The following is a 27,025-nucleotide window of genomic DNA, read 5'->3' as shown; positions in this document are numbered from 1 at the left end:
GGTGGGATGGCACACGCTGCGCAGGCGATTTCGGCAAATTGCCGAAAATGCCTCGCAAGGCAACTTCGGCAATAGGCCAAAGTCGCCTGCACAGCGTGTGCCATCCCACCGGCGACTTACATTATTTAGTTAAGTTTTAGCTCTCCTTTAATTTAAATTAGAAAAGGCTGCACACAGGGCATTTCAGCTGCATAGTTCTAACTCAGGCTGCAAATATAACTATTTGAAAATTGTCTAGCTGGTATACTAATGCTACATTTTCAAGTGATACAAAAATCCTAATACATCCTTCCTCAGGACTAACCTTGGTTGCTCCAGAGAAGGTTTGCCCTGTTGGTAAATATATTGTATGTTATTACAGTGGAGCCAAAGTGAAGCTCTGCTGCAACAGATTTGTCTAAGCAAGTTTCATGTGTGCCTGTCTGATCTGCTTTGCCTACCATATAATTTGTTTAGAATATCAAAAATAAATCATATTATTATTATAAAAATACTTACTGATGAGCAGGAAATAACTTTATTAAGCAATCACAAATGTGGTTTATGTTTATATTATATGCTTATGGGTTAAATTCTGATAAAACACGTTTTTAAAATTACTATATGGAATTCCTCTATATTCCTCAGCAGTTACTCCCTCCATTGGTGTTTTAGGAATATCACAGTCAAGGTGCCCTGGAATATGCTATCCTCAAACAGGATTATGGTCACTGCACAGGACGGGAAATGTTCTGAAATGCCCATTGCAGGAAGCAATCAAAGGAGCTCTGTCAAAGGAAAGAGATAGACAAGAGGTTACAAAGCACTTTTCACATGCAAATACATATACCATAACTAGAATAAGCATAAACCATAAAATTCAATCCATATGCTATTTCAGTAGCACTTTGTGCCGGTGCTGTATCGAACCATGCCTTTTTACAGAGATATTTGAACCTCATGTTACATAGTTATTTGATATAGATGTTTGTTGATCCAGTTCAAACCCTTCAAATGATACCCCAGTTTGCACGACTTCTTAGACAAGGCTACAGTTAATACTGTGTATATGCATTTTGTGAGTATACTGGCAAAGTGCCCCATGTGCCATCACCCTTAAATAAAATAATAAATGGGGAGAAATTTGTGCTTTTTAAAAAGTGAGTTTTGTTATGGTAGAAAAAACCCCACAAAAATTACACAAATACGAATTTTGATAAATATCACTTAGTACACATTATACACAATCTTTTGCCAGTATGTTAGCAAACAGGAAATGTCACTTTTCAAATATCTTAAAGCTACTAGTAGAAGTACTCTTGGGAGTGATAGCATCCATATGTAATTCTCATGGTCAGCTGACACTGTGCTCCCCTCCGACTTTAGAGCTGAATTTTCAGTAAAAACAGAAATGTATTTCTTAAAGATACCAGTGGTGCCATATATGTGCCACCCCAACTGACATGCCACCCAAGGTTTACTCTTTCACATCCCTGTAAAGAAAAGAAAAAAGACAAAAGGGCACTTGGGCAGCATTTCAGTGGGGGAGGCACATAGCCACCACTGGTAACTTTAAGAAATACATTTCTGTTTTTTGTTTTACTAAAAATTCAGCTCTAAAGTTGGGGGGGCTCTCTTGAACTTCCTTTAGGCTGAAGACACAAGGAGATTAGTCACCCCGCAATTAATCTCCACAAGTAGCGGGGATCAATTCCTCAAATGCTGGAGCCTTTCAAAGTCACCCAAAGTTGCCTAGTGAGGAAACTTGGGGTGACTTTGGTAAGCCGAAATGACATTTATGTTTTCCTACCGGAGATTTACATTTTCACCGGTAGGAAAGCATTAGAGGAGATTAGTCACCACTGCTAGAGAAGGTTAATCACAGGGTAACTAATCTCCTGGTGTCATTGGCCTAACTGAGGCTGACAGTTTCGATGATCCCTTTCTCTGTCATTTATACTAGTTTAAGGTAATGTTTCTGTTGATTATAAAATGTAGGCTGCAAACTGATTGCAAATTCTTTCAGTTAATGACCATAAATCTAGATTAGATTATCCAGCACTCACTGTCAGGCCGTAAAATAAAGGCTGCCCCTCATTTGCAGTGTATATGGTTACATTTTAATACACAGTACGGTTTGTTGCTCATTGACAAGTTCCAAGTACAATGATATATTAAGTTCCATGTCTGTGTGCTTTAGTCTGGATAACATGCAAGTGTCGGTCTCTTTCTCTGCTACTCAGCCATTTGCTCTGCAGAGTTTGCACTGGGGACAGCAGCACTGGGTCGTGTGTGATTGCAAGATGGGGTTTTAGGATCTCTGAGGTCAATTCAATCACTTTTGAAGGTGCACCAAACAAGTTACTGTATTGAATGAAAAAAAATGCACCTTGTATTATATGTCAGTGAGATTGAATTAGTGCCTTCTGTGTTGGAACTGTTGCCCTGAGTTCAAGATGGAAAACTGGCCACTGAGGTCACTGTAAATCTAAACCTGAAAGAGTTATCAATCCACTTTAGCAGTCTAACCACTAGTCTGAAAATATAAGTACATTGCGTAGGGATAGGGCCTGCCATCAGTAATTATTGGGCCAGTGCTGACAATCATCAAGGACCTTATGGACAAGCAGACTAATGAAAAAAAAAAAATTCCCTGTGCGTGCATGATCAAACCACTGATCTATCTGGCCAGGTCTGGGATTCAAAATATGCCCTTGCATTTTAAGTACACAGAAGCCCAACCAGCTCCCCACCAGCCCTATAAATAGTGACTGTCTATGTAAACTTACAGCATTGTGGATTTCGGAATTAACCAGGATTGCCAGTCTGGGCCTAATTCTGGCCACTCTCCATTATGCCCAAACACTGCACAACTATTTACAATAACAACCAGGATACTCCCTTCTCACAAGGATTGCTATGTAAAGATTTTAAAACTGGGGTTCTGAGGTAGGCTCTGACCTAGGCACTATCTGCTATCTCTGGTTCCCCACATGCTCCAAAAACATACAGGCAGGGTAATTGCCTCCTGATGAAATGGCCCTGGGGCCAAACGATCGAATTATAATGGCGGCAATGGGGCAATCTGTTCGGGGACCGCATCAACGAGCCGATACGGTCCCCGATCCGAATAAATCTTTTAACCTGCCCGATCGATATCTGCCCAATTTCAGGCCAGGTTGGGCGTGCCCCTCATTCCTGCCCCTAAATGGGCCGATAAGCTGCCGAATCGGTCCAAGGGACCGATATCGGCAGCTACAATCGGCCTGTGTATGACCACCTCAAATTGTACGCTCAGTCTCTGTATTGCCAATGGCCCAGTGGGAGATCACTTGCCTGCAATAAATTTGCATTACCATGGGTGAATAATCTCCTATAAAACACACCGCTTTGTTTTTCTGAAGCCACCCAAAGTTTACTTGTGAGGAAACTCCATGCAGCTTAGCGATGCATATGGTTTCCTACCGGCAATTTACATGATCATCATTTTGCGGAGATTAGTCACCTGAGTGCAGATTTATCACAGGCAACCAATCTCCCCATGGGCCATGGTCCTAAAGAGCAGCATATATGTGCCAGTGCTATTTAAAAAAACAACAACAAAAGGCTTCTAATCAGAAACATACAGTGTAAATAAAATTATAAAGAAGAATATAATGACAAATCATAATGATATATAAGAATACCTCAGCAATAAGGCATTCGAGTTCATGTCGACTTAATGTCAAGTTGCTTCCTGCGACTTCTGCTGGAACCTGGGGACAATTAAAATAAGTAAATTACAGTTTAATACATTCAATCTGCTTTTAATGTAATGGAATAGATCTCAGTGACATTTACTAATGATGTCTACTCAAGCTCCAGATGACATTTCACTACAAGCAGCTATCATAATGTACTCATCGTAGTTGCACAAACAACATTGGGGTAGTTTGCCTTTAAATTAACTTTTAGTATGATATAGACAGTGATGCTCTGAGGCAATTTCTAATTTTTTTTTTTTTTAATTTTTATGTGGGTTTTGAATGGTTAAGCTTTTTGTTCAGAAGCTCTCCAGTCTGAAGTTCCAATGGCAGTGAATGAGACATTTAAAAATAACAATAAAAATACAATTGTAGCCTCACAGAGCAATAGAATTTTGGTTTAAAGCAGGTGCGACTGGTTGAACTGTACAACTGGTTGAATTGTACACTATAAACCTGTATAGTAAAGTTGTTTTAGGGAACCAGGTTCTATAGATTTAAATTGCGGGATTAACAAGTCTTTCGTGTGATGTTAGGGACCCAGACGTGGCTATGCATTATATTCCGTGTTTGTTAACTTTGTTACGCAATACTGCTACTAAATTTAACATAACTATATGGCTTAATGCTACAGGGACAAAAACATATTTTTTGATTGTGAATCATGTGACCTTTCTAAAAGTTCCAGTCACTTAGCTAGCAAAATGACCAGAGATGACAAAGCTGGCAGAAGACGTGCCATGAGTATAAGCAGGTCCAAACTGGGATTCAAAATAGGCCCTGGCATTTCAGCACACAGAAGCCCAAACAGCCCCCCACAGGCCCAATAAATAGTGACTGTCTATAGCATCTTACAGCAGCTCCTCTGGCATTTGCCAAAATTCACAGATTGCCAGTCCATGCCCGAGTATAAGTAATATTGGGCCCGATTCACTAAAGTCCGAAATAAGGGGCCCGATTCACTAAAGTCCGAAATAAGGAGTGCTATTTATAGCATGCGTTAAAAATCTTATCACTTCTTATTTTTCACTCGATTCACTAAAAGGACACTTGTCATAATTAAGAAGCGATGTTCTTGGCGTTATTTTCAAGCAACGTGCTGCGTAATATGTTGTGCGCTGCGTAATATATTGCTTGAAAATATGTCGTCGCAAGATAAGCGATGTTCTTGGCGTTATTTATCTTGCGACGACATATTTTCAAGCAATATATTACGCAGCGCACAACATATTACGCAGCATGTTGCTTGAAAATATGTCGTTGCAAGATAAATAACGCCAAGAACATCGCTTCTTAATTATGACAAGTGTCCTTTTAGTGAATCGAGTGAAAAATAAGAAGTGATAAGATTTTTAACGCATGCTATAAATAGCACTCCTTATTTCGGACTTTAGTGAATCGGGCCCATTATCGTTCATGTTTTATCCTTTTACTTGCAATAAAAGAATAAGGAAAGATATATATGAGCCCAGAGGATTTCTTTAGAGCAGGTTTGTTTTTATTAGCTGAGTGGGAGCTGCTAAACTGTTTGACTTGGTAGAGGCTTTAATGGAAACCTACCCCTAGTGCTCAACAAAAATATCAGTTTTTTTCTCAGGGTATACTGTGATCAGTCAACTTTTCTGTTAATGGTCTAGATTCAAGACTTTTTATGACTTCTGTCCAGAAAGTATATAGTTGTTTTCATGCTAAATATAGTGGCTTTTATCCATAACATTGATTTGGAATTAAATATAGGAGTATGATCTTAGTGCAAAAGTAGGAGTTTAATATATACATCTAAATTACATTTTAATCAGTACTAAATGTTTGGCCTATAACAAACTCACCTTGAGCTCTCCTATTTCAGATTGAAGAGGTACTGGTGCAGGTACCATCTCTTCTTGAGCTAAGGAGGTACCAGAGTTGGATTCTGTTGCCCTGGGTATTGGCAAGATGGGCACTTCGCCCTGGGAAGGTTCCCTTGCACTGATCTCAGACTGGGGCTCAGTGGGAGAGTTAATGGCATTTAAAGGTGCAAGTGGAATGCAGAGTTTAGGTTCTGATGATGCTGGAGGACAAGGCTCTTTCTGTAAAGCACAGGGTGTGCTATGCTGAGTTTGGACACTAGGTGTTTGGCAGGAGAGTGTATTGTCTGGTGGAGTAGGGCAGTTCTGGGACTGAAGGGTGAGAGTAGTACAAGGTATCTGAGGACCAGATGTGGAACAAGGTTGAGGAATAGACAAATGTTGAGAGTTGGTCTGCAGCTGATGTGAGGTTCTTATATGAGACCTGGGCACAAGTTGCGAGCAAAACTGCCTTAAGGGTGTCTGAGACATGCAGAGGCTTGAAAGTGACTGGGGGCAGGCCTGAGGCTGAGGGGGAGCTTGGTAAGAGCTTTGTTGTTGTGAGCAGGTCTGTGTTCGGGCTGTAGGTTTTGGGCAGATCTCCGGCTGGGCTACTATCTGAGGGTAAATCTGGTTCTGGATTGAGTTGGACTTCTGTATGATGCTGAAACAATAAAGGTTTTACTGTTAGATAACAAAAAAATAAAATAAATGCATAGTAACATAGTAACTTAGGTTGGAAAAAGAAGCATAGCCATTCAGATTAACCTTTTACGTCTATTTGAAACCTGCCTATCTGCTACCACCATCTAAAGCCTCTCCAGGAGGAAAAAGTTCCTTTCTGACTCCAAGAAATCGGCAATTGGATCAGTCCCTGGATCAAATTTATACCGAGGGATATTTTCAGTGACCCTGTATTTTCTCCATTGCTAAAAGCCATCCAACCCCTTCTTGAAACTATCTAATGCACAACTGATTCAGGGAGATAATTCGACAAATTCACAGCTCTCACTATAAAAAAAACCTTCTCTGGATATTTAAATGGAACCTCCTTTCTTCTAATTGGAATGGGTGCCCTTGTGTCAGCTGGAAGGGGCTACTGGTAAATAAAGAAATTAGAGAGTTTATTATATGATCCCCTTATATATTTATACATACTTATCATATCACCTGCCTCTTATCCAGAGTAAACAACCCTAACTTGGCCAGTCTTTCCCCATAACTGAGACTTTCCATATATTTTATCAGTTTGGTTCCCCTTCTTTAGACTCTTTCCAATTCAATAATATCCTGAGCACTGGAAACTAAAACTAAAAGACATATTCTAGATGGGGCCTTACCAGCGCTCTGTAAAGTGGAAGAATGATCCTCTCCTGCAAATCTATGTCCCTTTTAATACAGCTCAAATAAAAAGGGCAAAATTATATTTTCATTCTTTGCCTTCCTGATTTTACAACATTTATTAGTGTTTATATTCATTGAACGCATTCATTCTGTCCCCCCTGACTCGTAGTTTTTAAATGCTTTCCTTTTTTTACCTTTTAACTTCTTTCTGAATTGAGCCACTTAGGTTGGTCCTTAACAAGCTTGAAGTTTGAAAGACAACCATTTCAGTTCTTTGTTTTTAGCGGAAACACCCCAATCTATGCTTTAAAGTATAGGTATGTGACCCATTATCCATAATGCTTGGGACCTAGGGTTTTCTAGATAAGGGGTCTTTCCGTAATTGAAACTCCTACCTTAAGTCTACCAAAAACTATTTAAACATTAATTAATCCCAATAGGATTGTTTTGCCTCCAATAAGGATTAATTATATCTTAGCTGGGATCAAGTACAAAGTACCGTTTTATTATTAGAGAGAAAAAGGAAATCATTTTTAAAATGTGAATTATTTGATTAAAATGGCGTCTGTAGGAGATGGCCTTTCCGTAATTCAGAACTTTCTGGATAATGGGTGTCCGGATAAGGGGTCTGATACCTTTAGTACCCTTCCATCTCTGAAGTTTTGTGTCTTTGTTGCCCCAATGTTTATTTGCTTTTTGCACCAAACATTAAATGAGGTCACTGTTACCCAGGGGTTCAAATACTTGCACATTTACTATACATTCTGGGTTGTTAGAGATCTCTAGATCCAGTATAACATGATTTCTGGGTGGATCCAGAACAAACTGTGACATAAAATTGTTTATAAAACTGTTCCCATTAACTGTCCTGGAAGTACTATTGTTCCAGTCAGTATCTGGGTAATTAAAATCTCCCATTATCATCACTTGCCCCAATCCAGCAGCCCTTTCTATTTGCAACAGGAGCTGGACCTGTTCCTCTCCACTAACTTGAGGGGTCTATAGCATACCCCAGTGCTGGATCCTGCGACTTCATAAAATTGTATTTAAACTAACCCACAACCATTCCAGCCATTTGAACAAATCCATGCATCCAAGAACAGCTGTTGGTTTAGTGCACATTTGTAATATGTTGTCATGGCTGTATTTAGAATAGATCCCATAAAATTAGAACATTGCAGCACTGGCTAAGAACAATGTCAGTTAAAGGAATATTGTCATATGAAAACATGTTTTTTTGTAACCATATGAGTTGATAGCGCTCAATCAGCAGAATCCTGCATTGAAATCCATTTTTCAAAAATTCAACCAAATTTTTTTTTTATATTGAATTTTGAACTTTCACATGGGGCTAGCCATGTTCATTATTTCCCAGGGTGCCACAGCCATTCAGTCACACTTTACTGCTGCGCTGCAACTTGGTGTGATATCACCCCCTCGCATTCCCCCCCAGCAGCCCATCAGCAGAACAATGGGAAAGGAGTAAGATAGCATCTCCCAAATATCAGAATAGCACTCAATAGTAAGAAATCCAAGTCCGGCTTGGGACTCCTCCAGTTACATGGGAGTAGGAGAAACAATAGGTTACCTGAAAGCAGTTCTAATGTGAAAGCTCGGACTCAGGCACTCATGCACTAAGATGGCTGTCTACACACCAATATTACAACTAAAAAAATAGATTTGTTGGTTCAAGAACAAAATTTTGAATGGCAGAGTGAATTATTTGCTATGTAAACAGTGTAATTAAGAAATATAAAGGAAAACATAAAAATTGAGACAGAATCCCTTTAAAGGGAAAACTCACTTTTCAAACACTTTTTTTCAGCTCCACTGTTTTGAAATACTATAGTATAAATAATGACTTTTTAATTAAAACCTCGCATTGAAAGTACATCCTAAATAACACATACAAATTCACTTCTAAAGATGGGGGGAAAGTAGCAATTATGAATAGGTGATCTGCTTTGGGCCCTGAGTTGTTTTGATTTATTAAGTTGATGCATAAATAAGTCCAGCACATAATGCATAAATGTCCTTTGTGTCTCAATTTGTCTGGATCACATAAAGCAGCTATAGAAATTACACTTTCAGCCAAAATTTAGTATGGGGGTCAGTAATGGAATAAGGTTCTGCCAGCCTCTTGTGTTTGTAGTATAAACGATGCAGTGGGAGGAGTGACAACCCCCTGAAGGTGTATGTAGCAATGTCAGTAGAGCTGATGATTAAGCTTCCTTTTTTTGCCCTTGCCTTATTCTGTATGGTGCATGCACAGGAATGCAGCTTAGAGAAATAAAGGCACTTGGTTGACTATTGGACTCGCTTTTGGCCCTTAGGTAAACACATCACAGACGCATATTTCACATTCTTTTCTTTAGGTCACCATAAGCCCATTCCAACAGTTAAAGAATTAGACCAATAACAGGGTTGGTAATATCTTGCAGAACCACCTTCCATTCTACTTATTCAACCTCGATCATACGTACAATCCAGTCACACAAGCAATCTAGTCAAGCCAGTAAAAAAAGAACGAGGCTTATAGTCTTTCTTCACTCCTAAATCAGATACTGTAAAGGTGGCCATACATGGTAAGATCTGCTCACTTGGTAAGGTAAGCGAGCGGATCTTCTCTATCTATCCCCACCTATGGGCCCTGGGGCCGAACGATTAAATTAGAATGGTGGGTATAGGCGTAGTTGGTTCAGGGATCGCATCAATGAGCCGATGCGGTCCCCGATCCTATGGAAAATTAAAACCTGCCCGATCGAGATCTGGACAATTTCAGGCCAGATGTCGCGCAGGCCTGTCGTTCGTGCCTATACACAGGCCAATAAGCTGCCAAATCGTTCTACAGGACCGATATCAGCTGCTAGAATCATCCCTTGAATGGCCACCTTTAAGTGTCCTGCTTGTCTCCATTTCTTACACAATCTCAGTTGTTGCATTTATAGAGTTATATGCACTACTTTTGTCCAAGAACAGAATTCTGGACAGAATAAAAGCAGAAAAAGCAAAGCATAGAGGATGGTATGTTATGATGTTATTGTTAACAAAAGAAGTACTTTTCTGCACAACTGGCTGCACTTTGAATAATGTTACTACCCATGAACCAACGCAATGAACTCTTTCTTTTTGTGTGATGGGGATCTGCCATTGAGCATTTCCAAAATAGGAAACTGACAGCATTGTGGCTTTTTATCCTAAATAAAAAATGGTAAAACAATAAGTATTTGTCTTAGTGGCTAATCCCTAACGTCACGCTCATGTGCTGTGCAGAAACACTCGGGCCTCACCTGTCATGCTTGTCTGCTAGCATCTCACAGACTTTCATTCTCTTCTGGCTTTGGGTCTCTGCAGACTCCTGTGAGGGCTAGAGAAGATAACTTTTCAGATTGAGATATAATTACTTAAATGATCCTGTCTGATTCACTTATTCTGTAGCAATGTAGAGAAAGACTACGTATCATTTTCCCACAGTGAGGTTTCAGATTTTTTGAATGCTGCAGGTAGAAAGCATTTTCTGTCTGCCATGGGCAGTGCATTCCTCACTGAAATGAATGAAAGCAGACATGAAGCGGAAATAAAAAATGCAGATGTGTCAAAAGCCCAATAGCCAGTTCCAGACTGGGATTCAAAATAGGCCCTGGCATTTCAAGTACAAAAAGGCCCAAACAGCCCCCACCAGCCTACTAAACTGCGAATGTCTGTGGCATATTACAGCAAGCCCTGTGGCATTTGCCAGAATTCCAAGATTGCTAGTCCAGGCCTGCTAATAGCTGTGTGTTCCAGTATAACACAGTCAACATTCCATTCACAACACAGTCCACAGGTCTCTGCGCTTCGAAATGTAGCACAGAAACCTGTGGCTATTTGTACAATGTCACCCCACAGAGCAATTGATCACTGAGGGAACAAATTGCTTAAATGTATCTGTTTATTATTGCCCTAAAGCTGTCATACATGCAGGGCTGAAATTAAGGCAAGGGATAGGATGAGGCAACAGCGCTACTCCTGCCTTAAGGCAAGCTGATTACCGTGCTTCAGTCGGCAGGGAGTGGCCAGCACAGAAGTCTTTCTTTCTCATTTATTCCCCAATTCCTTGTGAAATGTTCTGGGAAGTTATGGGCAAAAATGTACATTAATAATCCCAACTCATTTATCAAACGGGGGCAAAAATAGGGCAAAAATTTGCATTCCCCCTCCCCCTTTTGCCTCTATCATGGAATTCAAAGAGCTGCACCTGCCTGTAGATGTAGGCATACACACCCCATACATACCTTTTTACTTCTGCATCATTTGCCATAGACACGGGAGTGCTTACAGTCACAAGGCACATTTGGAGTCCTGTACTTACCTCCTACTTAGGGCAAGATTTAAGTTCAGGGCTCTCTTCTGCACAAGGACACACAACAAAGCTGCTCCAGTGAGCAATGGCTATGCACCCCTAATTCTAAATGAGCCTTTAAAAGCACCAGCCGACTGATGAAGGAGTTCTCACATAACTCTGTATAATCAGGGTTTAAAAACACTGGCAATGTATTTTTGCACTTTGCACCCTGCCCCACACTTAGCACCCTAGGTGCAGATCTTTGTGCCCAAGAATGTATTCATGCGGGTGGTCTTGGGGCGGTACACGGGCATCTCCTTAGACTTCCCCTAACTTGTGTTCAGACATGCAACCTAGGTGCAAACTCCATTGGGCCCTGTACTCACTGTCTGCTTATGGCCGTCTTTAAATATAGGCTATTTGTACCCACAATGCTTTGATTTTGACATGGGAAGGTAATAAATATAGAGACAGAGATAAAACGCTGGACCAGCTGGCCATGCCCCACACTGTTGCAAGGGTGTTAACTATTTGAAGGCATAATTAAGTGCAAAACAAAGCACAAATGCGTAGGGCTGTGCCTTATGTTTTTGTGAATAAATTACTTTAGATTTTTTATTACGCCTTTTTTACAACCCCTGTTTTATGGAATAAAATGCCAGCTCTGCTTCTTCTCCATGTGACATTTAAATGCTCAGGTAGTTACCTGAAACATAAACAAATGTATAAAATCATGTTACCTTCTTAGATAACCCAGTGGTTTCCCCCATCTCAGGTTGTCCATCTGACATAGGTCTCCCTGTATTGCAAGTATCACATCTCCATGTGCCGCTAGGAAAACAAGAAAATACTGGAAAAATACAGCAAAATTGGGGCAAAATTATAAAAACTTCTCTGTGCATTTTGTTTTTTTGTCTTGTGTGTTTCACTCTGACAAGCAACTAATTATGCTCCTGCAGCTTTGGAGCTGAATACCAAAGGAACAAGAGGATACTAGCAATCTAGTTGAACCCTTTACTCCATTATAACACTGTGCCCCAAAGCAAAATCATTTGAGGGTCACAAAAACTTTAAAAAAGATTACCTTTTCACAAGCATACATTGAAATTGCTCAATAGTCAGAAACTCAATTGGCCACCAGCCTCCCTGTAGTGACTGGATCTGCTTCATTTATTTTTGTCTGTGTTATGGGAATATTCTTTCTGACATCAGAGGCAACAGTTAAGAACAATATCATTGTTCAGCAGATTTTATAAGATAGCTCAGAGTTCCATGACTGTATAAAGAACAAGTGCTTTACTACTACTACTGATACTAATAGTAATACTAATACTAATTAGTGTACTTAGAGGTTAGTTCTAATAGTCTGTTATATAGATTTATGTGACATCACTACGTACTGATTATTAATTGTGATCACTAAGCACCATTTATAAAGACATATTTGATAAGTTACATATGTTTTTGTGTATTACTAATGTATGTACAGTATTATAATTGGTATATACCTTGGAATATGGGTCAAAGGCGGCACCAAGCAGGAAAGGTGAAAGGACCGTGGGCATCCATCGCAACATATTAACTCCCCCCCATCTCTGCACACTGAGCACTCATCGTCATTACTCTGAGTAAGGAGAGAGAAAATGTATTTATCTTAATAAGAGTAAGTATATGAAAAGGAATTTGAAGATGCTCAAGTGGAACTGTTCTCTGCTCTATACTGTACATACATAGGGAGAGTAAATAGTAATTTGATCTCTTATCATTATTAAAATGCTGACAAGAATGCATCTATGTTCCTAACTGCAGGATCCTGTAGGCAACGTAAAGCAAGTTGACCACAAAGGCATTCAGAAACAATAAGAGAACTTGTGGTATTATTGCTAATAAAGCTTTTGTTTTTGTTCTGAGGCCCTTCTGTTTGTTAGGCTTCCACTAACTCTAGCAACCAGACAGTATTAGGCTTCCACTAACTCTAGCAACCAGACAGTATTAGGCTTCCACTAACTCTAGCAACCAGACAGTGGTTATTGACAGAGGGGAAGATCAATATGATGGAACATAATCACTGGCAGTGCAAGAGTGACCACAAAACCAGTCTAGTCTCAGAATCCTTCTGTTTTTAGCATTTTATATCCAAGAGAGAAAGAGGCATATTAAAAACGCAAATAATACAAAATTTACAAAACAACACAAAGTTGTAGGACACCTGATGACTGTCTCAGATTATCAGCGTCTGTATGATTCTAAATGCCGACCATGCACTTAGTGATGGCCAGTTCTGGACACAGCTTGACACATGAGTTTGCTACAGACCCAGATGAATGGGTAAGTGTTGGTGCCTTAGAGTGGAACTTTAGAGAGCAATAAAAGATAGTGGGGAATAATGGGCACCTGGTATTGAGGCAATTCAGCAGGAACAGAAAGGGCAATGGAACCAACCTGTAAGAAGAGGGAAGGAATGATAAGTGTCCATGGTGGTTATATGTGAACTACTAATGGTATTCTACAGGAATGGGAGGAAACTCAAGCCATACCACTGAGGAACCTCATTTATAGGAAGCTTTACATATTTACCCACTGCCAGAGCCAGAAAATAAGGGGCCCTGTTGTTATGCAGTGGGCTTCCCTTTGGGTGGGGCCAACCGGTCAACTACCTATAGTTTACTAGATTAGAGGTGCCTAAATAATTACCTTTGACCTTAATTTAGTATCTTCCTTTATGCTGCTAAGTTCTCATGTAATGCAAGCATCCTGCTAGTATATCCAGTTTATAATTATTCTAATACAAAAGCCTTAAGACACTTACCCTTTTTGTTGCCTATACATGTATGGAACCTGTTATCCAGAATACTCAGAACCTGGGGTATTCTGTAATTTGGATCTCCATAATTTAGGTCTATTACAAATAATTTAAACATTAAATAAACCCAACAGGATTGTTTTGCCTCTAATAAGGATTAATTATATCTAAGTTGGGATCAAGTACAAGGTACTGTTTCTTTACTACAGTGAAAAATAAAATATTTTTTAAAATTTTGGATTGTTTGATTAAAATGGAGTCTATGGGAGATGTCCTTCCCGTAATTCAGAGATTTCTGGATGACGGGTTTCCAGATAACAGAACCCATACCTGTACTAATGATAAAAGCAAAACCTCTTACAACGTATGTGATTATATGGGGCACTGTAGCCATGCTCACCTGCTGAGAGATAAGCTTAGGACGCAGAGTCAGTTTCAAAGGATGAGTTGGGTTCTTTTCTACAGCTTCTAGTTCTCTTTCCATCTGCATGGATCTGTCTAGGTTGGAGGATTAATGATACAAGATATAATTATGCATGGAACTATTAAAGGTACACTTGTACACATATATCTTCTCTAGGTGGAACAGTGTGTAAGTGCAAGGTTGATTGTGCCCAAGGTTCCCAAGGCTTCTGCATTGTTTCCTTTAATGTCGATAAGAGGCCCATTCACAGCAGTTATCTTTAATGTTGGCAAGGCCCAATGAAAAACAGATTTTGACCAATGGATTTTCAGCTATTTTTGAACTACACTAGCTATTGTACTTCAACAACAACAAAAACTTAGGGGCCACAGAAAAAGTAACAACAATTTAAACCATCTTACCCTGCTAAACCTGAGATCCATCACTCCTCCCACCCGTAACTCTTGCTATTTAGGGCCCCGGTATATGTAGGGCCTTGCATTCATGTTTTCACCACAAGGAACTTTATCAGGAACAGCTGAAACCACACCTGGTAAATTTAGGAGACAAATTTCCACTTTTTTCAATAGGAAATTCTGCTCAGAAAGCAGGAGAACCTAGGGTCTGGCGTAGTCTATGCTATGTGGACCTCATAAAGATAGCCCAGAAATGGACACTATATTAGTAGCATATAGATAGGGCCTCACATCAATAGCACATATATACCTCTGTTAGTTTCCTTCTTTTAGGTAAAGTCAGCTAAGAGGTAGATAGATATGCAGACAGAAAAAGACCAAACTAGACAGAAAGAAAGATACTCTCAGACCTATAGACTAAGAAACAAAAGTAAGACATCCATTATTACCGATGCTAGAACCTGTGTTGGCCGGTGGTTTGCTGATGGTGTAGGACACAGGCTTCTTGTCATTCTGATTCACAGGCAATACGCTTGGGATTTTCTGTGGAGCTGTAAAAAGAGATTATTGAAAGAAATGTGTAAAAAATTCACAGAGTAAGTAATGCCCCTTAACCCTCACCCGACCCGAACAAGCAAAATGTTGAGATTGTAGGACCCACAACAACCTGTACCTTTGTCTTCCACCTCAGATTCCAAGACAGGGAAACTTCAGGAGCAGAAGAAAAGTTTACTTCCTAAGCCTGGCCCTCCCCCATCCCAAACTCATAATGGTCGCCTAAATCTCAACTCTAACCCATCTGACCTAAGGGTAAATCCATGGGTCACTAATGTTCAAGTTACAGAACATGATTGTGGGATTTAGTGCAGTGTTCTTTGGACTTTTATTGTTCATATTTACTTTTGAGGCCTAATATTTGATAAGGGCACCCCTTAGTTATAGTTCCAAGGATATCTATGGCAGAAAATAACCATTCACACCTTTTGCAAATAAGCATTCTGGCCATATCTCACCCTAACTGGCCTTTAGTTTAGCCCCCCTAATAATTGCTGCTGGTTTAGAGCCATGTGCTTCTGTAGAAATTCCAAAGGTGAGCCTGAAAAAGGTGATACTGTGAAGCCAACAATTTACTAATTGATAAATAAGATATAATCTTTGTGCTCTTATTAACATTTTTGCCAATTTTTTACCTGTAATGCTAAGACTGACAGGCAAACTCTAGGCCCTGACCTAAAAGCTCATAGACCCAATTACTCATAAGCCAAAAGATCAACAGACACACTGATTTATGTATAGGAATCTATAAAAACATTGAAAAGCAAGATGAATGTCATCTTTATTCACTATTGTTTTCCTTTAGTGAAAATCCCCTTAAGGGCAGCGGTACACGGGGAGATTAGTCGCCCCACAACAAATCTTCGTTGTTGCAGGCGACTAATCTCCCCACAAAGCCATACCATTGGCTAAAATGTAAATTGCTGGTGGGATGGCATACGTGTTGCCTCGATGTCCCACAGTCGCCCGAAGTTGCCTTGAGAGATTTCCGCAAATAGCACCGCCGCGTATGCCATCCCACCGGCGATTTACATTTTCGCCGGTGGGATGTCATATCGGGGAGATTAGTCGCCTGCAACAAGGGAGATTTGTCGCGGGCGACTAATCTCCCCGTGTGCCAGAGCCCTTACAGTGCAACTTATCTATCCTGCTACCTTACTTAAATATCATGAAATCAATCTAGTCCTTCGCATCTCTGTACACAACACCAATTTTTTCATCTTCCAAGTGTCCAAGTGAAAGAAACTCACGTTGTATAAGAGGACAATCCAAAATCATAGGTTTCTCAGCTTTCCGCGGAGGCTTTGTTTTGGCTGGTGGGCCTGCAGTGGAAAGATATGTCAGTGGGTTGTTAGCGTAATTAATCCTATAACCCAGAGAACAAAAAAGTGAATCAGTGCAACTACCCATCCATGGAATAACGTGCCTGTTGTTATAGAACTGTAAAAACATTTTCTTGTGTGCACTTTGCATCTTTATTCACTGAAACAAACATTTAAAATAGCAGTATTTGCAAACAAATTCCATATATAAAAGAAAGAACACAATTTTCATAGCATAGTATTTTCAAAACACATCAGTTAATAGAGCTTCTCTAGCAGAATCCTGCATTGTAATCCATTTTTTATATTTCATGTTGAAATTTCACATTGGGCTAGCCATGTGACCTGTGCCGTGATAAACTTCAGTCACACTTTACTGCTGCGCTGCAAGTTGTGATATCCCCCCCTCCCTTCCCCCCCCCCCCCAGCAGCCAAACAGCAGAACAATGGGAAGGGAGCAAGATAGCAGCTCCCAATAGGTATCAGAATAGCACTCAATAGTAAGAAATCAAAGTACTGAGATGGTGCCTACACACCAATATTACAGCTTAAAAAATTCATTTGTTGGTTCAAGAATTACATTTTAAATGGCAGAATGAATTATTTGCTATGTAAACAGTGTAATTTAGAAATAAAAAGTATACCATAAAAATGATGACAGTATCCATTTAATTATTATAAAGGCTGTTATATTAGTAACTGATTATTTATGTTCATGAATTGCATTACAGTTTTAACTCTGCTTTATCTGTGCTTTTTCTTTATCTTTAGTTTTATTAATAGGTGGAGTAATAATAAGTTATATTTTACATAGATTTACAGACCAGTTTATGATCTATTACCTGCATTATATAGTATATATTTATGAATCCTGGGTCAGCATGAGATACAAAGTCCCTTTTGTAAATTCGAGCACACAGTCTCTTTATAACTGTTTAAAATTACACTCTTCTTTTGCTTCCATGTATGAATACCAAATCTGGGGCATTGCTTGTTACAGGCAGGGTAGAAAAGTGACATTTTGGTTTGGGGAGGCCACTAATAGAAGACTTTTAGAAACATATTATTAAATGCACCATCCTGTAACAAGCAGGGCTGTATTTATAATAAGGCACCCAAAAGCTTGTGCCTAGGGCGGCATTTCTAGAGGGGCGGTAACAGACTGCAGGGGTCAGAAGGGGTCAGGGCGCTCTGTGGAAGTGCCTCGGGCAGAACCAGACCTAAATACACCCCTGGTAACAAGCTGCTATTTTACATACTTTTACCATGTGTCTCTGGGAGCACAATCCAAAAGTGTTACTCTACTGGGCGTGCACAATGCTTAGGGGTTCTCCGCTTGCATATCTACACCAACATAAGTGTAAGCCGACAGGCAAATCATCCTGTCTGTGTACCAACAGGCCCATGCCATGCCTTTCAGTGCACACTGATGTCAGAGCAGAAAGAAGCTGCTCTGTGTTTTCTGCCTCGGCATAGATACAACAGTGGGGAAGACCATTGGTGTGACATTATTTTGCCCTATTTTGTGCTTAAGGGCAAATGCCCATACCTAGTGCACTCCTACCTTCCAATTTGTGCCTGTATGTTACCCAACCACTTAGTCTGTAAGCTCTACCCGGCAGGGACCTCCTTCCTACTGTGTCTCATACCATATGGCACTTATTCCCTGTGTATTTATACTTATTTATTGTATTTATTATAACACTTGTCCTCCCTGTGTGTAATTGTGTATATTGTAAGATTGTACAGCGCTGCGTACCCTTGTGGCGCTTTATAAATAAATTCATACAAACATACATACATGGCCCTTAAGGGGAAATGTATCAGAGGGTGCAAGTTTTGCTACTGGTCTGTTGACCTATAGTATCTACCAGTTGCCGTATCTTATTAGTTGCTATGGACATCTAGGCAAACCTAATGGCTTTACAAATGGGGTCTGGAAAGGAATGCTGAATTTTCCCCAGTCTGGTACATTCTTTTGAGCGTTGCCTAAAATATTGGCACCTGTAGTGAATTGGTTTCTTTGTCCTGTAAGCAATCTTAAGTCTTTATTATTCTTTCTGGCTATGGTTTCAGGTTAGTGTGTAATCTATACAAATAGGGTTGCCTCCTGACCATTAATTTACTGGCCTGGTCAGTAAAAATAATCAAACAATAATAGCAATGAATGTGTAGATATCAAACCTATTCCCTGCCGGAGTAAAAAAGGCTGCTAATAGTCCTTCCAACCAATGTATATTGGTATATAGTGTAGTAGTTTAAAAAACTTATATTCAATGCAAGCCACCTCAGTGTTTTCTGACTTTAAAATGGCATCCAGTGCAGTGGGAAAGGGACTAGTTACACCTCTAAAAAAGACTATATGGTGAACGCGCCCGTCGTGACTCACTTCCTTCAGCCCTACTGGATACTCACGGAGGAGTCAGATGCACGGTGCCCTTCCCTTCACTGCAGATCCGTTTCAATGTGGGCTTTTAATTCTGTGTGGCATTAAGTGATTAACTTTCAAGTGATGCTTTATGGCATGCTTTATGTATTCCACAAAGGAAGGTTTTGAGTACATTGTTTCAAATGCTTGATTTCTACAAGGGGTCTGTGAGTGCCCATCTATACTTTAGTTGTACGACCCAACTGGAAGTCGTAGTTTTGGTGTTTGTGCCTAAAAAAGGGTTACTCAATTTTTAAAATGGTGTACTAGACCCTTTCCCATTGCACTGGATATCATTTTAAAGCCACAAAACACTGAACACTGAGAAGGCTTGCATTGAATTTTGTTTTTTAAACTACACTACATATACTATATCTTGTGCTTCTATCCTATAGCCATCAACACTGGAAGTATATTTATTTGACTGCATCAATAAAAATGATGCTTAATGCCAATTATATTAATAGCAAAGAATAGCCAAAAATATAGGAAGGCCAGTATTTTTTCCAGAACAGGCAGCAACCCTAATACAAAGTACAGATATGGGACCTGTTATCCAGAATGCTCGGGACCTGGGGTTTTCTGGATAAGGGATCTTTCCATAATTTGGATCTCCCTAACTTAATTCTGCTAAAAATCATTTAAATATTGAAGAAACCCAATAGGATTGTTTTGCTTCCAATGAGGATTAATTATATCTTAGTTGGGATCAAGTACACTGTTCTGTTCTATAATTACAGAAAAAAAGGAAAACATTTTTAAAAATTAGACTTATTTGTTTATAATGGAGTCTATGGGAGATGGACTTTCCGTAATTTGGATAACAGGTTTCCGGATAAGGGATCCCATACCTGTACTTCTACTTCATCACAGCCCCAAAATATATTAGTGAGCTTTGTCCAACATTGTAGAAAGCTTGCTGAAAAAACTTCACTGTTCTGCATAGCAGAGAATAGAAGGAGATAAACAAACAATCATTTAATAGCAATTACTTTACAAACAACTTTTAAACCACCGAAAATGCAATTAACGTATAATGGAAAGTTGCTTAGAATTAAATTAAACAATATGTTTGGGTTCATGTTCATTCCCAGAAAAACACCCTTATTATTAAGAACAATGTGTTTCTTTCCAGGTAATTTGCAACTAGTGTTTGAAATACTCCAGTAGGAAAGTAGGAATTTATACTGTGCCATCCTACCAGCGCGCAATGGATACACTGCAAATGTGTCTTTGTCTGCTCCAGCTTTTCGTTTAGCCTGGGGTTTCGGATGAGATACAGGTTTGTTGGTATGGGGTTGTCTCCGAGCCTTGTGGTGAGATGAGCCTGTAACTAAAGAGCAAAGAATGCATTAAAGGAATCTAGATGTCTTGTCTTGTAAAAATGTACATCTGATAATGCATTTACCTGCAAAAAGTAAGCTGTGAATTCCTGAGAGACGTGGGTAGCTGTTGAGTATATAATCAGTAGACAGGAGAGACCAGAAGCCTTGGATGATGGGCAAATCACAGCTTAAAAGCCACGTGAAAAGAGTATGGGAAGCCTTCTGAGCACCACTGTCCTCCCCAACCCGCTGTGTTTCCTATGAGGAAATAGTACTGGATGGTAAGATTAATTCATTTCATTTGTTTAGATTAGTCACTGAGAGAATAAGCAGTTATCATGGGATGCACAGTATGAGCCTAGATAAACAAGCAGAAGATAAAGGACACTATGCTGATTATGGTTTGGGAAAACAAGAAAGGGTTTGTAAGGTTTTTCCTGCCATGAAAAAAACAGTTCTCTCGTATGTATATGTATATCTCTCGTGTATGTGAGATCATTTGTTCAGCCAGTCAAGCTGTCTACTGTTTTCCTTGATATGTTCTTTATTAGGTACTGATTCATTGAAGTCTATGCAAGGCTGTACATCCTGTGGCCCTCCAGCTGTTGTTTAACGTCAACCGCCAGCATCTCACTGACTGCCAAGACTAGAGGGCTAGTTTACTGCCCCAGATGCAAGTACTAGAGCACTACGTGGGTCTGCCTAGGGTAGTCTGTAAGGACAAGGCACCTTTGTACTATTAGCCTGTTGTCACTCCCTGCCAGGTAGGTAGGGGCTGGTATGATGGATGCCTTTGTGCCCACAGGCAGTCCTACATGACTACACCAAATGCAGACAGCGCCGAACTTATAGGGAAGTCATGGTCTGTTTTTGGGGTGTGATGCTATTTATGGGGCACGGTGCCAAAGTACAAAATAATGGCACTTTGCAGTATGTCCTGTATGTAGTAAATTACTTCTTGTTGTTTTACAACAGCTGGAGGGCCATAGGAGTACACTCATTATTTATGTGCTTCTCCCCCTAGGTGGGGACCCCATTCTTTTCTCTCATTCCAACTCTGAATTACATATAGTTTTACTAGGGTAGTTTAAGCCATTTGGCAACTCCCACTGAAATGTTTTCAAAAAAGTATATTCCTCTGGGATACATTTTCTCTATCATGGAATTTCTATTTTTAATGTAAAATTAATATATAAAGCAGACATATGTTTTTCCCTTGTGGCTTATTGGTGGGTAAAGGGGTATATTACCTTATGTTGAGGCTCCTAAATGCAAGTTAATATAAATTAAACAGGGGGGCATGAAGAGTAGAGAAGCTTGATTAAAAATATAATCAATAAAATGAAAATATTAATAATGAAGCCGCAATCCTGTTGTTCTCTGGTTGCTGGGAACTGGGTAAGCAACCCTAACAAGCTAATAGCATTTTCATTCACAGGCTAGAAGAGGCACAACATAGGTTAAAAGGCTAACTTTTAGGAGAGAGTAAAATTCTGACACAAATTGAAATTGGTCTTTATTTGTAATTATTTGTGGTTTTTTTTTTAATTATTTCACTTTTAGTTTGGCAATTCTCCAATTTGGAATTCTCTGGTATATGAATAGGAGAGGGCCTGAATAAAAATAAAGTGGTAAAAACAATAAAATTGTAGCCTCACAGAGCAATAGTTTTTTGGCTGATGGGGTCAGAGCCATTTGAGAGCTGGAAAAAGTCAGATGAAGAAGGCAAATAATTAAAAAACTAAGCAAATTAAATAATGAAAACTGCTATTTGCTTTAGGAAAATGTGATGGAGCTGGCAAGCGTAGAGGATATATGCAGTACAAATTATGCCATTTGGGTGGGGGAGATGTGCCCAACTGATATACATTGTAGGAAAATGTAGGCTTTACATGTCTTTTAACTAACAATTTTAAAAAGATAAAGCTTTGAAAAATTAAGGCTGACTAAATAGTTTCTTAATATAGTCAAGTCTATAACATACATAAGTAATTTAGAGGTGAACTTACCCTTAAATATAACATTGAGGATCCAGGTGAAAAGATCTCTTTTGCCTCATGTTTATGTTCAGAGGCCATACATTCTGCATCTTTAAATATATATATATCTGGAGCATGGAGGAGCACTTACCAAACAGAAACACAGCATGCCTGGGTGCAGGTAAAATGTGTACAGAACAAAAAAGTACTGCACTCAACAGGCTCAGTTGGAGTAACTGATTTTAATAAACAAAATAAATTATTTTTTTTATTAAATTGAGTTAATCCAACTGAGCCTATATATATATATATATATACATTGGGGGGTTTAACCTTGAAAGCAAGTAAGTTGCAGGTAAAATTCAGTCTCTTTGTTGTATATTAAATGTATATTGAAGCAGTAGAATTCTTAATGAATCTTGTGTCTTTGACTCTTAACTTATTGCAACTGTATCTTGTATGTATTTGTATTTATTGTTATACTTTGTATTTATCTATTATTATCTTATTAACCCCCCTGTTTGTATTAATGTATTCTACTGTACAGCGCTGCGTACATAAGTAGCGCTTTATAAATAAAGATATACATACATACATACATATGAAAGTGAGTGTTGGAACAATCCCGGTTTTGCTTAAAGAAGGGGAGGGCATTGCTTGGTAGCTTAATGCACGGAATGTCTTCATGTCCTATATATATTTATTGATAATGGGTGAGTGCAGTATATATTTCTCTCTCTCTCTCTCTATATATATATATATACTGTATGTATATATATATATATATATATATATATATATATATATAAATACAGGTATGGGATCCCTTATCTGGAAACCCGTTATCCAGAAAGTTCTGAATTACAGAAAGACCATCTCCCATAGACTCCATTATAAGCAAATAATTCTAATTTTTAAAAATGATTTTCTTTTTCTCTGTAATAATAAAACAGTCCCTTGTATTTGATCCCAACTAAGATATAATTACCCCTTATTGGAGGTAAAACATGCCTATTGGGTTTATTCAATATTTAAATGATTTTTAGCAGACTTAAGTTATGGAGATCCAAATTACGGAAAGATCCCTTATCCGGGAAACCCCAGGTCCCGAGCATTTTGGATAACAGGTCCCATACCTGTATATATTGTTTCACAAGTGCTGATTATGGATGAGCTGTGTGAGAATATGAGGCCTATGGCTACCTGGAATCTCTCCTCAGTAATGAGTTCTCTGTCCATCATGCCGTGCAGCAGAGGGAACAGGTCAGTCACAGCCACAGCTATCTCAGTGCGGTACCATTTCAGGAGAGTGCGAAGATCCTGGCTGGATGGGGAAGGGTCTCGCTCCGACATCCTGGGAATCCTGTATCCAGTGCTATACATATTTAAAATGCAGTAATAGCACAAAAGGGGGGCAAACACCATAGAAAATATATACTGTAACAGATGGTGGCATATGAGACACAGGAGGAAGGAGGTGTCTATTTCTCAGAGCTTATAGTACTGTAAGTACTGTATATATACTCTTTGGGGACTGATAACAGGGCAGCCCCATAGTATGGGTAACATTATTTGCTCTCTACTTACAGACATTGCCTACATTACTCTGTCACAGTTATAACCACTAGCTGGCATGGGTTTTTTTGTTTTTTTTTTCTTAAGTTATTCTATTCCTATTTCTATTCTCTACATATCTCTCCAAGTAACAAAAGCCTTTTTATGCACCCACTACAAATTCCTGAAACATACTGCACTCCTTCCAATGTCCTATAAGATTTACAGATAAAAATGTCAAGCCTGACCTGTTCTACTCAGCTTTAGCCACCAGTGGAGTAATTACAAATGTGTGGTTCCACAGCAACCATTTTTAGGAACACTGTAGCCCTTGGGGCCAACTGTATGTTCTGCATACAAATCTTGAATATGTGTTCTTGCTAATACGTTTGAGAGACTATGTACAAAATCAGCCTTTAATCTGGTTGCCTTTAGGTAAAATGCAACCAGTTTACAGCCTACACACAAGATAGGATCATTTTTATGAGGGACTGTGTAGCACCCTGAGGAAACCAACACAAGCACAGGAGGTCATATGAACCCTCATACAAGATTGGAATGGAACCCAAGAACCCAGCCCTGCAAAGCTTTAGGGTTAGTGTTACTATGTGTCTAGTAACCTGTAGCAATCAATCAGCAGGTAGTGTTTACTGGCCAGCTCTTTAAAAGTTAACATATGTATTGGTTGCAATGAGTTACTAGTTGTGGGCAAACTTTTAAATAAATTACCCCAATAGTGTTAATAACTGTGGAACTGTATTCCTGTGTATATGATACACCATGACAGAGCAAACCTATAATCCCATTCCTATATTTCTCTGGAAACAGACCAAGCTCAGACTTACCTGGCTTTGTTCTCTTCCCTTGCAATCTGCTATATTAAATATCACATTTCAGTTCAGCTCTCTTACCTGTATGTATTTCTTGACTTCCAGCTCCTGTCTGTGTGGATAGGAAGCTTCTCTTTTAAATATTGTTTGAGATAATTATGTAGCCAATCAGAGTGGGCATGCGTGTTTGTGAGGCAGCAGCTAATTATGAGCCCCCAGAGAATTAATTGACAGTACAAGGTTCATTGAGCTGCTACTGAAGCTGATCCAGTTATCAGGCTAGGGAGGGAAAGCCTAATATTAAATGCACTAAGTACAAGTATTGTGATGGGCCACTGTTCAGGCATGCAAGGAAAAGCAAAGAGTGGTGCCAGTTACTTACATGTATAATATACGTGAGTCATGTGTCTGGAAACTCAACGGGGGTCATTTATCAACACTGGTCATATTTGCCCATGGGCAGTAACCAATGGCAACCAATGAAATTGTTGTGTTCATTGTTCTACATGCAGCTGGTTGGAAAAAAAGCCAACCACTGATTGGTTGCTATGGGTTACTGCCCATGGTCCCAGTGTTGATAAATGAGCCCCAATTCTACTAGACATTCACTAGTACCAAGGGAGCCTGTGTGGAATATCCAGAACGGTCCTCATTTCACTATACAGCATACGGTAATTTCTAACGTATTTTAGGAAGCAGCTAATTCCATATTAAGATGATGGGATCATTTGAAAAATCAACTTTCCGGGTTGAACCAATTTCACTTATTGCAATTAAATTTATTTGCAGAATTTCGTAAACCAACTTTCTGGGCTGTACCAATTGCACTTATTGCAATAAATTAAATGCTGAATTACAGTAACATTTATTATGTTCCACCGCAGGGGAGCGCAGATAAAAACGCATTCCATTCTTCTTAATGTGTCTGTACTCACACAGGCGCATGTAAGCACCAAACACAACATGTTGTGTTCCACCTGCGTTCAGTGTTTACATGTGTGAGTACAGCAACATAAGTAAGAATGGAATGCATTCCTGCGCTCCCCTGTGGTGGAATATGGGAGAACGCCACCGCAGGGCAGTGCAGGAAAAAGCGCTGATAGAAGCTGTAAAGGGCCACACATCAGTTTCAGATTGGTGATAGTTTAATACCTTGACTTTTCTTTATTATTATTTTACATATCCATACACTAAATAGTTTAAACACCAGGTATGACAATATACATTGGTGGGGCTTACTTATCATGCTGTGTAAATAAAATGGTGACCAAATACACCATATGTCATCATCTGATCTCCAGCAATCACCATTTAAAAAATGGCATATTTATCAAGCTGTGTGTACATTTTTGGCCTTGTTACCACTACCAATCACAGGATGAGAAAGTGAGCCTGGGATAGAGTTATTCTGTTCCCTTGTAAAGTACTGAGAATCATGTGGTTCAGTACATAACTATTACCTACTGCCCTATAGAATAAGGAGTACATATGTTAACTAAAATACAATGCTGGTGCTTATGTACAGGTGTATAATTGTTTCTAATAAGGTCAAGTAAAATATCCAGCTCTGCTCCATGACAGGTGTATCTTCAGTGAAACTATCATCTTTCCTGAAAATGTATTTTAATAAGAGTTTTTCTTTAAAGTGTGTTATTCCCCAGAGACAAGTATCCTAAGAAATCAAGTTCCCTTTGTAGACGGTACTCTTATAACACAGTGAGGGCTCAGGCCCCCTCCCTATAGCTTTCTATGTAACCAGAGCTGTCTTATCTCATAAACGATGGTGCAGAGGGATAACATGGACTTTCCACAAACTGCTGCCACTAACCGCATGATTGGGAAACAGGGCAGATTATTTGTACCTTTCATATAAATAGCTATTAAGCACTACAAAAATGAACATCTAAAGGATAATGTTACAGCCAATGTAGAATTAGTGCCAGAAGTTGTAAATATCCCTAGAATTTGACAAGATACATCGATATAGGCATCTATTTAAAACCCATTACAAACCTCTTGGGCCCAATAAAAGTAGGAAACCTGGGGACCCCAAAAACTTTCTGAACAGTATTAAACATTTTTAGGGCCTTATACAAGCAAACCCTGTGCTCTTACCCCTCATTGCTCCTCCACTTTGGACTGAATTAATGCGCCATACTGCTTAAAACAATTTAAAAAAAGCATTGACATAAAG

At 39.3% G+C, this 27,025-nt stretch overlaps 2 protein-coding genes across 2 annotated transcripts in view; one reads left to right on the top strand and one right to left on the bottom strand.

Moving 5' to 3' along the window:
* The window catches only part of scly (selenocysteine lyase), a 76,420-nt gene that overhangs the window by 8,295 nt on the left and 41,100 nt on the right, over positions 1-27,025 (top strand). The gene's annotated exons all lie outside the window — the stretch shown is intronic.
* On the bottom strand, positions 499-23,825 carry aire (autoimmune regulator). The gene is made up of 13 exons (XM_012971284.3): positions 23,651-23,825; positions 20,552-20,726; positions 20,345-20,476; positions 16,644-16,715; positions 15,288-15,389; positions 14,420-14,517; positions 13,611-13,658; positions 12,725-12,840; positions 11,957-12,047; positions 10,183-10,259; positions 5,552-6,212; positions 3,666-3,734; positions 499-767 (listed from the first exon to the last, which is right to left on the bottom strand). The coding sequence occupies exons 1-13, from the start codon at positions 23,798-23,800 to the stop codon at positions 708-710; spliced, it is 1,851 nt and encodes a 616-aa protein (XP_012826738.3). The 5' UTR covers positions 23,801-23,825; the 3' UTR covers positions 499-707.

Source organism: Xenopus tropicalis, chromosome 5, assembly GCF_000004195.4.
Source record: "Xenopus tropicalis strain Nigerian chromosome 5, UCB_Xtro_10.0, whole genome shotgun sequence".
NCBI classification, from domain to species: domain Eukaryota; kingdom Metazoa; phylum Chordata; class Amphibia; order Anura; family Pipidae; genus Xenopus; species Xenopus tropicalis.
This window is presented reverse-complemented; position numbering and strand designations above follow the sequence as displayed.

Coding starts and splice junctions, on each gene's coding strand:
- aire (XM_012971284.3), bottom strand. CDS start 23,800: ATGTCGGAGCGAGACCCTTCCCCATCCAGCCAGGATCTTCGCACTCTC. Junction 16,716..20,344: donor AGTGTATCCATTGCGCGCTG/GTAGGATGGCAC, acceptor TTTCCACTGCAG/GCCCACCAGCCAAAACAAAG. Junction 12,048..12,724: donor CCTTTGACCCATATTCCAAG/GTATATACCAAT, acceptor TTGTTTTCCTAG/CGGCACATGGAGATGTGATA.